This window comes from Corapipo altera, unplaced genomic scaffold, assembly GCF_003945725.1.
Source record: "Corapipo altera isolate COAL_440 unplaced genomic scaffold, ASM394572v1 22b, whole genome shotgun sequence".
Lineage (NCBI taxonomy): Eukaryota > Metazoa > Chordata > Aves > Passeriformes > Pipridae > Corapipo > Corapipo altera.
Genome location: NW_020884876.1, coordinates 14,387,431 through 14,402,703, shown reverse-complemented (window position 1 = coordinate 14,402,703; position 15,273 = coordinate 14,387,431). Strand labels below are relative to the sequence as shown.

The following is a 15,273-nucleotide window of genomic DNA, read 5'->3' as shown; positions in this document are numbered from 1 at the left end:
AGAAAAACCTTGGACCATACTAGGCCACATATTATGTGCTGCACTTCCTCTGGCAACTGAAAAGAATTATGCTGCTCTCCAAAGTGTAAGGTTGTTTATATATTAAGCTGAAATTATTGTGGTGGTAGTTTTTTTTATTTTAAAGACAACTGAACAAACCATGTTATGTTCTTTAAGAACTACCTTACTTCTGGGATAGGTTATTTTTAATTTGCTAATTTTGTTAGCAGTACATACATGCTTATAAGATAAAAGCCAAAATTATTGTTCTACTACGAAACAAACAAGGCGTTTTGAAAATTTAAATGTTAACTTTATAACTAGAAATTTACCAAGAAAAAGAAATCTGCTATTCAGTATTTATCTATAGAAGTACAGTTTTATTTTTATATAGATTTACAACTGGTAGATGTGGCATGATAAAAACCTTTATTTCCGCAGAAATTAGAATCATGTTGATTGCTAATGGGAATTTATCATGAGAGTTTTAAGGGCATAAGTGAGATTTAAAAACTGATACTAAAATTTTCAAAAAGTTTGAATTGCCTTTGCAAACTTTCCACCAAATCAGTTTTATCTCCTCTAGTGGTAGAAGAAATTTAAACCTTGGTTGCTATTTATCCTTTAAAAAAAACTCCCTCATGTTAGTAAGAAAAATGAAGGGGCAATTCTGACCAATTTCAGACAATATCTAATGAGTAAATTCCTTGATACATTATAACTAGTTTGACCACATAATTTATGTGATGCCTCACCTATGTCTAAAATTTTTTATACTCTTCAGGAAATAACGCTTATAGGTCATGTTTATTTGTATAACCAAATCACATCAGAACATTAACAAGATATTTAACTAGGTAATAAAAATCTACTGTTTTTAGGTCCAAATGACTGGAAATAACTTTATCCATAACGTTCATTCAGCTATTTTATTAGGCCCACAGAACATTAAGATACTCTACATTAGCAATAAAAAAAAGTTTATTTTATAATGTAGGCAAAGTAGACTGTGAAAGAAATAATTTAAGTAATTTTGTTCTTTATTTTGATCTCTCTCCTCTACATATGTACTGGATGTTGGGACAAGGAACAATATAGTTGTAGAAGCATGTGCTGCTGTGTTGCACATTATTTAGAATACCTGAATTTTTAGCAAGCGTTTCCATTTAGCTTGGGTTGGGGTTTTTTGTTTGTTTGTTTGTGATTTTTTAATTTCATTTTAGGTATTCACCATAGGTCAAGAACCTTAACACAAATTCATTGTACAGCATTTAAGAGTTTGTAGTTTACTGTAATCTTCTTAATACATTAAAAAAAAGATGAAGCCCAACAAAAAGGTCAGTCATATGCATATGCAGCTTGTTCTCATCTTTTACCTTGCTGTCTTTGGAAGCAGTAGCACCACTCATTGTTAGATATCAAACTGTCTTTGTATGTGTCACAAGAATTGAAGAACGCCCTGGTGCATGGCTCATTCTTGTCAAGGTAAATGCTTCCAAGTTCCGACTGGTCCAACAACAGGTCATAGTTCGTATCAAGCCTATTAAACATCCAGCCAAGGGAGTCTTTGCAAATTGGCAAAATGCTGGTATCAAACCCTAAGAGGTAAAACAAAAATAATAAAAATTATATACTAAGAAAGATAGAGTAGCTGTCGAGTTTAGCCATCCCAAAAGAATGCTGCATCACGGGAACAGCTCTGGTGGTACACAGATACAGTACATACACAGTGCAGGCTATTGAAATACTATATATAAATTATATGTCAGATTTAATTTAAAAGTCATTAAATTAACCTGCTAAAAAAATTAATCCCATCATTGGTCTCAAAGCATTTAGAAATACAAGTTTTCTTGTCAAATGTCATAACTATAGCATATACACTATGTACGCTAATAAATGATATACAGTGATTTCCTGGAAAACAATTCTGTTAAAGAATTTAGGTGATATTATAAACCAGAAGACTGAAACTTAAATGGTTTGCAAAGTTTATAGAACTAAGAAGAGAATAAATTCCAGAAAACTTGTTGGAGTTCATGGGGGGTTTTTTTTGTTCCATTAATATACATTTAAATCTGTGAAAAAGTAACATGATAGTCAGCCTCAGCAATGCTTTGAAAGTTGTATTTTATGTTTACCTGGAGTACTTTCTATCTCTGAGGAGACCACGGAAAAGATAATTGGACACAGGAATTCCCAATTTCTACTGCTGTTAAAAATCAAGCCTGTCTACCTTTGCTGTTGTTTTGACAACATTAGAGAAATCTGTAAAGCACTTCTATACTGCTAAAACAGGTCAACTTGGATAACCCAGGAATTGTATTTAGAAATCAGTAAATTTTCTTTTACATATATATCTGCATATGTACATGTCCACACTATGTCAGAACAATCATTCCAGAAAGTAAAAGAAGAAAGCTGATAGCATCAAAAATTCCTTGTTAAAGTTGGATCACCACATAAACCCCCCTTCCCCAGAAATCCTGAACTAACTATGACTTTTCATCAGGGTGATCTCACTTTTCCTTGTTCCCTTATGACCTGTTGCATTAATTATTAATTTTGTTTGAGAGAAAGAAGAGAAAAAAAGCAAAAAAAAAGCCAGTCATTTGATATTTTTAATATTTTTCATGAGTTTAACACAATTTAAAAACATAGCCAAGCGTTCAACCAATGACCTCTCTCTCTTCCTTCCTCTCCAGCCCCTGTTAACACGTAAAGACAAAACTTCTGTGGATTATGAAAAGCAACAAGATACAGCACCCAACAGAATGAATAAGGATATTATACCAGATGTGTTATTCAACTTTATCTGTAAATTATATCAAAATTATTCAACAGGTGCTTCTGACTAAAAAATTCTGTAAGGTTCCTCCATCTTAAAACATTTTATTTAAGGTTAAATATTCAGTATAACATTATTTACCTATAAGGTTCTGTTCCTGAAGGCCTCTTAACACTTTCTCTCCTAGTCCTGCTTTTAGCTAGAGATCCTCCTCACGACCTTGGATTCAGAAAGAGGTTGACATGAAATGCACTGTCACCTATCCTGCCTTTTGTGTACCTGCATGACGGGAGAAATTATTCTGGTGCTCACAAAATTTTCTGAATTTAGCACTCTGGTCAGCTCACCAAACTGTAAGAGAAGGGGCAGAAAAAGAGCAACCATGAGGAGACAGATTTTAATTAACAAGATGCCAGCTGGAAGGGAATATATAAAAGCCACTTTAAGGGTGTATTCAGGTGTATTTTGTGGGCCAAAGTAAGTAATTGTAGATAATACGTCTGCACCTGGAATTTTGAGTATAAATGTACTGAAAGAAGCATCACTTTCAAGTTTCGGACAAAGTGTTTTTAGTGTTTGTGGTCCAAGCTGGCAAAGCTCACATCATATAGTACTTTGTGTTTTAGGACACTAGAAGACAGCTTTATGTATTTAATAAATTAAACTAAGGAAAAGCAGAAAAAACCCAAACAACTGCTTATTTTACTTCTCAGTCAGTTTCAAATCATACTCTAAAAAGAAATAAATTAATCTGACGACTAGTGAAAGAACGCTGAAGATTTCAAAGGTTGTATGCATCACTAAATTAAGGTTGGAACAATATTATACAACTGCATAAGACTTTATCCCTATTTTTTTCTTGATTCCCTTAATTAGCATTAGCCTGTGACTTGAGTTCATTCTCTGTTCCTATTCCTCATTTTTTTTTCTCACTTCTTTCTATAGAGCTTTTAGATTTTTTAAAAAGTGTGCCTAATAGTAATGTCCCAGTAGCCTTTTCTCTATTACATTTGTCATAGTTAAAGACAGAGCTTGAAATTAAAAAATGTGTATTGGAATCAGCAATATCACTAAAAGATAGATGATTTTATTACAGATCTCTGATATCAACAGGATAGCACCAGAAAAATGTCACTATGTTGTAATATTTTCAATATATCCACTTAAGGTTCAACATAACTATAGTTAAATATTTAAATATAGAGTCTGAAGTCTGATATGCACGACATACTCTTCCCAGAAACAGGAATATATTATAACTGGTACATCAGAACTAATAAACCTGGTTTAAACAATAACATTTCATATAAGAAATTTTTTATGCTATTTCCAAGCCTGGAAAATAAAGTTTACATTTATTAAAGCTGTCATAACCTACCTATTAAATAGCATCACATGCTGGAGAAAAAGCACTGTGGGTCATGGGGTCTAGCTTTCTACTAAATAACTGTTTGATATAATAATTTCTAAAACTGATCATGCTTCACCTTGAAAGTAGTTTGTTTCTTTTTTCAGAGCTTAATTCTGAAGTAGTTTGTATTTTCCTTTATAGCCCAGGCATAAAGGTTTTACTATTTTTTTTCATGTATACTCTGGTATACACAATTTTAGTGTTTTAAATAGTGAAAAATCACATATCTTTTTAGTTTTCATTTGTCTTGTTTTATCAAGCCAAACTATTTCACAACCATCAGTCACTGCAGTATAGAAATGTCTGAAATCTAGGTCAAACACTAGTTTTGGTGAAATAAATAAAAATGTCTCAAGTATTTCAGAGGTAAGCCAGGCAGGTGTTGACAGAGATAGAAGCTTTGTTCGAAATAAAATTGAGTAGTCCACCTCTTCCAGAACTTCTACACCACAAAAAGATTATCACCCTCAGTTCCGTGTGCACATTATCAAGTCTTTTAGAGATTACTGTGGTAAAGTAAAATTCTTGGTTCATTTTAAATAAATCTTTAAGGAACTGTCCAAAATTAAGATTATCAGAAGTATTTTCTCTTGGCAATGACTTTCTTCCATTTTTACAATATTGATAAAATAATACATCTGTCACTCTGGAAAATGTTATACTTGTGAAAAAGAGACAGAAAAGCACTCAGGTACATACCTAGAGTTTAACATCTGCTAACATGATTTGGCACATGAAGGGGTCAGGTGATACAGAACTAAGAATCAAAAAATCACCACGTGGCCTAGTACTAGCAAGTTAGTTGCCCAAATTACACATTACGTATATTATCACTTTGAGCACCAACTAGAATGCTGGTTTTTAGACATTTTTCACAGTTGTGACAGTAAACACTAAACAGAAACTAAGTGGTATGAATTAGTATGTTGAATGATAGCAATTTATTCTTGATGATGAAGTACCAGAACATTATACTGAGGAGAGCAAAAACTGCTGCTCAGGTGACTAAATTACGAAAGAAGATTTTCTCTTCCTCTAATTTTAACTACTTATTTAAAATCTATTTCCATATACCATAATAAAATGAGCTTTTATGAAGCTATTTCTGAACATTGTCTAGAAAAATGTGAAGTACCAGCTTAAGCTCTTTTCCTCGGCCAAAACAATCCCAAGGGAAAAATTATTAAGAAATATAGCCCTCCTCCATGGTTTACACACTAGGCATTCAAAACATTTGTTCAAAAGGTACCAACAGAAGCACTCCTGTTTCTGGTTATTTCTTAGGGGAGAATTTCAACTCTCAGTAAATATAATATGCTTTCCAAGGTAAAACTATTGTTTGCCTGCTTATTAAGGCTATAAGCAATAAATACTTGTGTACATTGAGGAAGACAGATTTTGACATCATGTGGAAACCAGAACAGTATACTTACATACATAGGGCTCACACATTGCATTATGTAGAAATTGTTTATCCAATACACCTAAAAGTGTCTGATTCTTTCCAATACCAGTACACTCTCTGAAACAATAAAAAACACTGACAAATCACACGTGAATAAACACATGTGCACTCTGCCAGAGTCCTGACTGCCATCTAGACCATGGATTTTATCTGTTCAGTGTGCAAGCTGAACAGCAAGAAGGTTTTCAATTGTAATGGATTTTTGTAATATTTGGGCTTGCAGAAAATCTTCAGTTAACAGCATTACACAGTTCAGGTCGACTACAAGCTTCCTTCCTAATGTAATCAAGACGGACTCGAGCAGGACAGACTAAAATAAAGAAGACTAAGTAGATGTGAATGCCTTCTGTCATACTTGACTACAAAAGTACTGATCCAGGTGAGTCTCATCTGGCTCCACACTAGCCCAAGAAGGAGACAGCTTTAACACTTTCTGTCACCTGCCTAAAGCTGGGTTAGGGTAAGACACAAAATCATCCACCCCTGAGCTGGAAGGGACCACAGGGATCATCGAAGACCAGCTCCTGGCCCTGGGGAACATGGTATAAGGGGAAGGTACCAAAGGTATTATGATAAACCTAGGAAAACCAACCCTCATTTCACAACAAAATGTACAAGAGGAAGAAATAAAGCACAGCTGGAATGTTCTTTAAACACCTGTAACAGTTTGCATCCTGAAGTCTCTCCTTTTCGAGAAAGTGTTTTAAAGAATTTTATGGAGGGGGAGAGGGAAGGGGAAGTAAGATGAATCCTATTGCTGGAGGCTATCAGTTTCCTAATATCTTGAGAGTTAAGATGAAATGTATTATTTGGGACAGCCAATTGATCATTTTATTAATAGTTGTGATTGTTAAAGAAAAGTAGACGATATCTGAGGAGGAATAAATAAAATGTTATAATAAACATCTACATATACTTCATTGTGTATAAGAATAATTCTGTAAAAAACAAAGAGTCAAAACCAACTTCAGTCAACAATACTGATTTAGTTCATTCAGAGTCTGAATTTTAAGTAGAGACGAATTAATTAAAATCCTTGATCAGAACTACTTCTATGCTGGATTTCTTCTTCCAGACTCTTGCATTAAGCATGTCTTTGCATAAGCTAACCTGATACATGCAGAAATTCATTAGAAGAACCTTTTCTTTCTAGTAAACTAGAATTATAGTTCAGGTTGCCAGCCTGTACAACTTTGCAGTACAGCTTATGTGAAATTTTCTGAGATAATCTCAGAAATTAGACAAATTCCCAGGCAGTCAGCATCTTGAAGATATCAAAAACACTCTTTAAAAACACAATTCTTTCTAGCTCTTATATACAGTGACTATATGGAATAGTACTGACAAGAGTAAGAAAAACTTTATTGATCTGCTTAGAAGTTCTGTCTGTACCTCAGAATTTCTGAATATGCTTCAGCAACAAAGATCAGCGAATTGTAATTTATCACTGCATAATGTCAGTTTGTCTCTTCATTGATAAAGAATTTAGGATAGTCAGAAGGAAATAAAAACCTCCAAGCAAAAATCTGAAGTTGTTTATTTTATTTACCTTTCTTTACAAAATTGGACTTTTCCTTCTGCAAGTTTGTATGGAGATTTGTCAATTTTAGTGTAATAATATCTCACTATTCAAGTTCTAGACAAGCCAATTATAAGTAACTTTATTTTCAGACTACTTGTATTTTTATGTTATTTTCAAAATTATTAGTGTATTAGACTCCAAATAATCATATTATTTCCAAGGCATAAGATTCTCTTTCACCTTTGGCTTCTGGTCTTTCATCTTCTAACATGACAAGGTGCACAAGTATTCTTCAGAAATAGACTGTCTGTTAGCAGAAATATTTTTAGGACTATGGTAATTTTTGTGCTTTGCATATGATACATTAATTTTATGTTTTATCACACAAAATTAATATAGAAATAGAACAGTATTTTAATAGACTTTAAATAGGTATATAAAATGTCACTTATTTTTAAACTCCATATTTTCCTACCCATATGGGAAAAATAATGGGGTTATTATTGCAGTATGAGGGTAAAGTATCTCTTTCCCCTTTGTGTCATCTATTTAGACCTCAAATGGTGTGAGAAAAAGATTTAAGCTTTTATATAGCATTTATGTTAATGATACTTCTAGATATATTCCATTTGACCACAAATAGACACAAAAGGGATTTTGGAAACAAAACCCTTTTTTTTTTTTTAAATATTCTAGTCTGAATTACTAATAAGATTCAGCTATGGGAAAAAAAAGTGTCAGTAAAACCAAATGACCTTATTCTTTCAAAAACACAACAATGTAGGCACCTTACATTTTTAACTTGTTATCAAAATATTGATGGCTCCAGCAGAACAACACTGTCGTTTGGTTTGCTTAGAAGTAATATGAATGATTTTATATATCAATGTGGACTATTTAATAGCTGAAACAACTCTGAAAAACACCAGCAAGGCACTACACACTTGCACCACATCTGCCTTCGTCAGAAGGACTGTGCCCAAGTCTTTTAATAAATCCTGTTCCAAGTGCCACCAGACTGAAATACGAGAAATCCTAAACACAAACAGACAAGCAGAAAGGATGTCACAAATTGCTTGTTTAAGTGTAGTTTTTCAGTGAGGAAGGAACTTTATGACAAGAATAAAGGATAGCCTGGGGAAAAAGATGCCAAAACAGATATTTAACTCCGCAAGGGTAACGAACAACTCCAGGGATTTGCTAGAATAATTAGGACGCTGAAAGAGGAAGATGCGTTCAGGTGGTTTTTTCGTCATAGCTACTGTTCTGTACAGACCACTAAGCCTCATGTGCTAAGTACAAATTCATTATACATGGTAAGTTCTTTGCAAGATTTATTTGTTGGTGTAGCTTTCTGATATCCTCAAAACAGGGGCTGGACAGCTCTGGTATATTTGTGTTTCAATATGCCTAATGTCTCTGATCTCCTATTACTTTGGAGAGAGACTTAGAGGGATACTACTTGAGAACTTAAGTCTTCAAGAACAATTTTAAGAACTGCCTCATATTATTAGAAAGGACATTACTGTGTTGAATGGTTATCATTATTTCTTGTTTCTTTATGCGTTTACAGGGACATAGTGACACAGCATTTCCCTCTAAACCACAGAGATATTAATTCCTCATAAGATGTGCTGCCTCAAATTAGAAATTTTGAAGTACAGATATGTACATACTAGAAAAAATAGATAGTTGCACTAAAGAAACCAGTTTTAAGATAATTTGTGCATCCCAAAATCTGCAAAGGAAAAAAACTATTACTGAACATCTATTAATTCCATTGCTTTCTGTCTATAGATGGACTGCCTTTCTGCAGTAGCCCCTCAAATTAATACAATCATGGAAATATTGGCTATCTATAAAATCAAGTAAGTATTGCACAAATGGAATCTTTCATATCTGAAAGCAATATTTTTTCCCAATTAGCTATATGCAGTTTGAGTAACTGCCCACAGTGCTAAAACACTGATCTCTAAACAGTTACTATATAGTTCAAATATTTTTGTGAAGCACTGTGGGTTTTTAATTTTGCAAAGAAAAAGAAAAGAAGAAAATATAGGACAAACCAAATGTCTCATATGTAACCATTTTCGAGAATTTGATTTACTTTGTTTTAGTAAAAATAAAATAAACATGCCAAACCCTATCATCACACTTCCATCTAATTTAGAATCAGGATAGCAATAAATTAATATTTCATACAACATTCCAATTTCTAGTACCATGATACAAACATAAGTCGAACATTTCTGACATCATGATATTGACAGGGAATTTAAAGTCAGCAGCGCACAGGAAACAGATTTTTCCACATAGATTGCACCTTCTTACCTGCTGATGAAAAAGAGTCCTGTAAAGATTATTCTTAGCCATCCAAATCAACTCTAGATTCTATCTCTCAAAAAAATGATAGAATAGGAACCAATCTAACTTGTGCCTTAAATTTCAGATACCCCCCTTAAGGTTTCCAAAATTGACAAGATCCAAAAATTCACGAGACTCCTGCACTATTAGTCACACATATTAAAATCTTAGATCTTAAGTCCAAATACAGTCCTTGATTGCTATTATAAAGTAAAAATTTGCAAACAAACCAGTGGTAAAATAAATTAGTATATTATATCCACATACACATCATAATACAGTCGACTGTCTCAAGTATAGATTGAAGGTCTTATTAATACCATCTGTGTGCTTAAGGAAAAAGGTCAAAAAAGATGCCTAAGAACTTTGTGCTTAAGAACTTTGTGCTTGCACTACATCATACTTAGATGAACAAATCACACAATAAAATGATATTTCCTGTTAAATTAAATTAATGGATTTCTTGAAAAAAGAAAAAGTAATGCCACAAATTGCAATCAAACAAAAGCAAAGAAAAATAATAAAAAATAAAGATTTCAAATACTCAAAAGAGCTAATAATAAAATAAGTAAAGTAAGAAGCTGGTGGTCGTCAAGTTCCGTGAAACATACACTGGAAGAATTCATAGTTTGCTCTTCATATTAACCAAAGGTACAGTTTTATGGTTTAACAAATCTAATTTGACTCTGCTTCACAGTAGAACATCACTCTTGAAACTATTAATGCACACTTCAACTGCTATTTTAAATAAGTTCTTTGATAATTATATCTTAAAATTTTACTGCTTTCCACAACAGAAGAAACTATTTATGTATTTGAGAGGGTTAAAAACAAATTATGACCCTTACTGTTTCCATTTCATTAGTACTCCTGAGTCTTTCCCAGTTTCAAGTTTATCCTTGAAAATTCCTTTTGATTTACAAGCTCCTTTTCTGTGTGTTTTTCTTTACCAGTACCTACAGTGGCATCACATAGCAACAATGTATTACAGCTCCTTTGTATTTTTTCTTTCAATATGACAGCATTCACAAATAAAAGCATTCTGAATGGCAGCTGTCCTGCCAAATAATGTTGGAAGTTTAAAGTGAACATTATCTGTTAGTACTAAGCCATAAGTAAGAAATTAACTTTAGAAAAGCCCGAAGTTATGATTTGGTACACATGCCTATTTAAACCATGTGAGAATAAGGCAAGTCTTAGCAACAGAAATATCAAAGTAGAAAAGAATCAAAGAAAACATTAAATAAGACAAGTAAAAATCTCTTACTGGTTCTTTCAGGCCTTTGAACAATCCTAGTCTTCTTATTCTGAATTCCACTTTCATGAAGTGCCTTAAACCAGTCTCTCAATCTGTTTGCTACTTCCCTGAATTCCAGGTCACTGCACACTGAAAAACAAAACACAGAGCTGTTTAATATTTTTCTCTAAGGTGCTAAATAGAACTTTTCAAAGTATGCTAAAAATAAAAAAAAAAAGGGAAAAAAACCTCCACGAAAACCAAAGAACACAAAATAATCCAAACATATATGTTCCACAGATTTCTTAATTAATAAAATTCATTTGCATTACTGAGGTATGCCTTCAAAACCCAACTAAGATCCTCAGAAATAAATGCCTGATGTATAAAGGAATTATGAAACTACATACACCTAGAAATTAAAAACTTCCTTTGCAAACTACTGCAAACTTCTATAAACAGTTCTAGCACAGATATTTTCACATCTTACTGTAGATGAGGCTGTATGTCAGGGACACCTATGACAGTCTTTTGGCATTTAATTTCCATGTTCATTAAGGCAATACTAATGAAACTCCTACCAACACAGGTCAGAGATGTAATTTAGGCATATAACGCAGGAACACCCAACTTGCTTCCCCCTATGTTGAAGCATAAAAAGGGGAAATAGGGTTGACAGCAAAAGTGCTTAAAGAGTGTGCTGGAATATTAGTTGATTGAATGAAGTTTCACAAGCCAAATTCGTGAGCACCTAACTGCAAACTGGCAACTGTACAGCTGCTTGCTAATAGAAGATACCCCTCCCAGAATTCCATTTTGTCATGTGCTTGAGAAAAGCTAGAAGACAAGAGAAGTAACAGTATCTGGAAGATGACAAGAGCAGAATGGATGAAAAGAATGGAAAGAGTACTAGATATCTCCATCCCAAGGTAACAAAATACCTTCCACGGTCACTGTCAGCAGTTATCACTTCCAAATCGGGATCACTCTACAGGTCTATCAGTAACTGACTAAGGTACAGTCTGAACAGAGTTCATACCTAAGTATGCAGAGATTCACAGTGACACTCTTGAAAATAGATCTCCAGTTCAGCTTACTTTTCCTTTATTATATAGCAATCCAATATATTTGTTGACACAGCCTTCAGCACTTCATTAAATTGAACAACACTGTGAAACACCTATTTGTATTTTAGAGTAAGATTGAAATGTCATTATGCCAACAACTATCAATGTCTGTACAACTGCAAGCACATAAGCATTTGATTATTTAGTCGTTGCTGAAGTCTCTCTTGATACTTTGATTCTATCCATGAAAGACTTAGGCACAATTTATACATATATTTGCATATACTGTGAACTGATATTTTTATAAAACTTGTATTTGTGCTTTTCTCTTGTGTAATGGAACAATTTTTTTCTGATAATTTGATAGGGAACTGAGAAAAATGTACGATAAAGAGGCATGTGTACTCAAAAAAATGTTGTATGACAAGAATCAGATAAAAATGGTCTCCTGAACCAAGACTACATCTTGGAATTCAAACTTGTGGGATTTCTATGTTGCCACAAAGACACCCTCCTTTACCAACCCTTGCAATCAGTTGACAGGTCAGCACAAAGAATCAGAATCAGCTATAACTTGTGTCATCTTACTCCTCTTTAATTTCCCCTCCCATTACAGGTGTGTAATTACAGGGTTTGTGTGGTCAGGTTTTGGTAGCAGGGGGCTCCAGGCTTCCCCCATGTCTGACAGACCCCCTGCAAGCCAGGTCCAGAATGGACCTGCCACTGGCGAAGGCTGAGCCCATCAGGAATGATAATGTATTTAAGAAGTTAAAAAAAAGTTACTATGCAGATGTAATTGCGGACAGAGAAGAGTGGAGCGAAAGGAACATGTGAAAGGAACAGCTCTGCAGACACCAAGGTCAGTAGTGAAGGAGGGGGAGGAGATGCTCCAGGTTACAGAGATGGTGCAGACCATGGTGAAGCAGGCTGTCCCCTGCAGCCCATGAAGAACCATGGAGGAGCAGAGATCCACCTGCAGCCCATGGAGGAGCCCCACGCCGGAGCAGGTGGATGCCTGAAAGTAGGCTGTGAACCCATAGGAAACCTGTGCTGGCCCAGGTTCCTGGCAGGGACCTGCAGACCCATGGAGAGAGGAGCCCAGGCTGGAGCAGTTTTCCTGGTAGAACTTGTGATCCTGAGGGGGACTCACACTGGAGCAGGCTGTGCCTGAAGGACTGTACCCTGTGAAAAAGTGATCCACATTGCAGCAGTTTGTGGAGAACTGTTGCCTGTGGGATGGAATCATGTTGGGGAGGACTCAATCCTATGGGAGGGACCCCACAGCCGAGCAGGGGAAAGAGGCAGAAACAACCTGTGATGAACTGTCCACAACCCCCATTCCCCATCTCCCTGCACCACTGCAGGGGAGGAGGCAGAGGTCGAGAAGGAGAGAGGGTAGGGTAAGGTGTTTTTAAGATTTATTTTTATTCTCATTATCCTGCTCTGATTTTGTTACTAATAAATTCAATAATGTCCCTAAACTGATTTTGTTTTCCCTGTGATGTTATTTGATGAGTGATCTCTCCCGGTCCTTATCTCAACCCATGAACTTTTCATTGCATTTTCTCTCCCCCATCCACTTGTATAGGGCAGTGATGAAGTGGCTTTGGTGGGTGCCTGGCATCCAGCCAGGGTCAACCCACTACAAGGTGAAATAGAATAATACTGTTCCCTTTTTTAATTACCCTTCTTTAGTTTAAGAGAAAGACTTTTAGAATTGAATCCAAGGATATGGAGCACAGCACAATCATTAGGGGTACCTGACCTGCCATCTAACCACTTTGATTTATCTACCCTGTACAATACTGTTTAATATCACCACAGGTCCCAGAAATAACACAGCTACATTAATGTGGTGGACTGACCTGACTATCTCCATCTACTTCTAAACTCTCTATACGCAGTGCTAATCTGATTAACCTCTGATGCCAGCGTATAAACTCATTGTTTACAGACACACATACATACATATTCAGAAATGTGTGTGTGTGTATACATATAATATAAGGGAGAGCATGAGAAAGTGTCAGCTACAATTAAAAACTTCTGAATAACATTAACAGAAAGATGCATATGGTAGCTGCAAAATGGAGGGAATGTATGAATTCCTCCTTTCTGGAGAAGCAGTGAAATAGACACACCAAAGCTAATAATCTTCTAAACTCATGAAGGTATAAAAATAAAGTACTAAGAAGAGGAGACAGTACATTCTTTGGCTATTTGGTATAAGAATAAACTAGAGTTTGCTGTTTCGGCATATAGTACTAGCCACTGTCATGTACAGTATGACACAGAACACAGATACACTTACACATGGTCCTCTCTAAATATTCTGTTACATTATATTGTTTGAAACATAAAACTATCAGATGAAGATAACTCAGTTTTTATATTCTGATTACTGCAACAAAAAGCCAGTATTATTCTGACAAGTAAATCAGAATGTATCAAATAACATCAGACCTAATTAGAACATGACATTTTATACTGGAAAATGACAAAGCAGGAAACATACAAGCATACAAGAACATATTAGAAGCGGTAAATAGATCCTCAAAGTAGCACAGCTTTTTCAATAGTTTGAGAAGAGCATTTGAGCAGCTCTGGGTCAAAAGCTCCCGTTTCCTCAGCTATTAGGTAAAAGGTGCCTGGACTGTTTAAGCCATGACAGTGGCAGGAAAGCTGCACCACTTGTCTCATCTGGTAATACCGAGAAGCAGAAGACTAATGACTTGACAGAGAAATTTTCTCAAAGGAAAAGACCGAATTCTTTTGAGGGTTCCTAAAGCTACATCACGTAGTAGAACCTATCACAACACAGACATGTATGTAAAAGCTTGACAGAAATGAACCATCACATAAACTACTTCTTTACATGCAGTGTTGCTTACAATGTATTTTATATAAGCAGCAATTCATGTGGCATCTTGAAAGTCAACTTCTCAACTTTAAGTTTGCATAACATTTTCTTTATTAAAAGTATATATTCAAATGAATTTTAAAAGCTCTAAAATTACATATTTTTTCAGGTCAGGGCAAACATTTAATATATTTACTGCTTCAAATACTGTATTCCTAAATATACTATGATTAGTATTTCAAGGATATTCCAAATAAATTTAACTAGTATTAACACAGTACATAGAACAGCTCAACTTGTATGAACCTGTTTCCATGTTAAGAAATTTTCTATTAACTTTTTTTGCATGTTATTACATTAGGAAAATAATCTGGAAGCAGATCTATAGCTGTCATAAGCATGAACAGCAAATTGCAAAACTGCATATAACTCTATTATTATATGCTAGAAGGCATATTTTACAAATTTCCATTAAAGTGTTTTTGTATGATTTGCATGAATATATAAAAGCAAATTCTAGAACAACGCAAGATCAATGTTATTTTTAAGAGCTTTTTGT

The 15,273-nt window shown here is 34.6% G+C and overlaps 1 protein-coding gene across 2 annotated transcripts in view; it reads right to left on the bottom strand.

Annotated features, from left to right (window-relative positions):
- The window catches only part of SPOCK3 (SPARC (osteonectin), cwcv and kazal like domains proteoglycan 3), a 167,022-nt gene that overhangs the window by 9,155 nt on the left and 142,594 nt on the right, over positions 1–15,273 (bottom strand). For both annotated transcript variants that reach the window (XM_027636047.1, XM_027636048.1), the window contains 2 exons: positions 10,818–10,937; positions 1,377–1,598 (listed from right to left, as the gene is read on the bottom strand). In XM_027636047.1, coding sequence (XP_027491848.1) covers positions 1,377–1,598; positions 10,818–10,937 — 342 coding nt within the window. The remainder of the gene's footprint in view (positions 1–1,376; positions 1,599–10,817; positions 10,938–15,273) is intronic.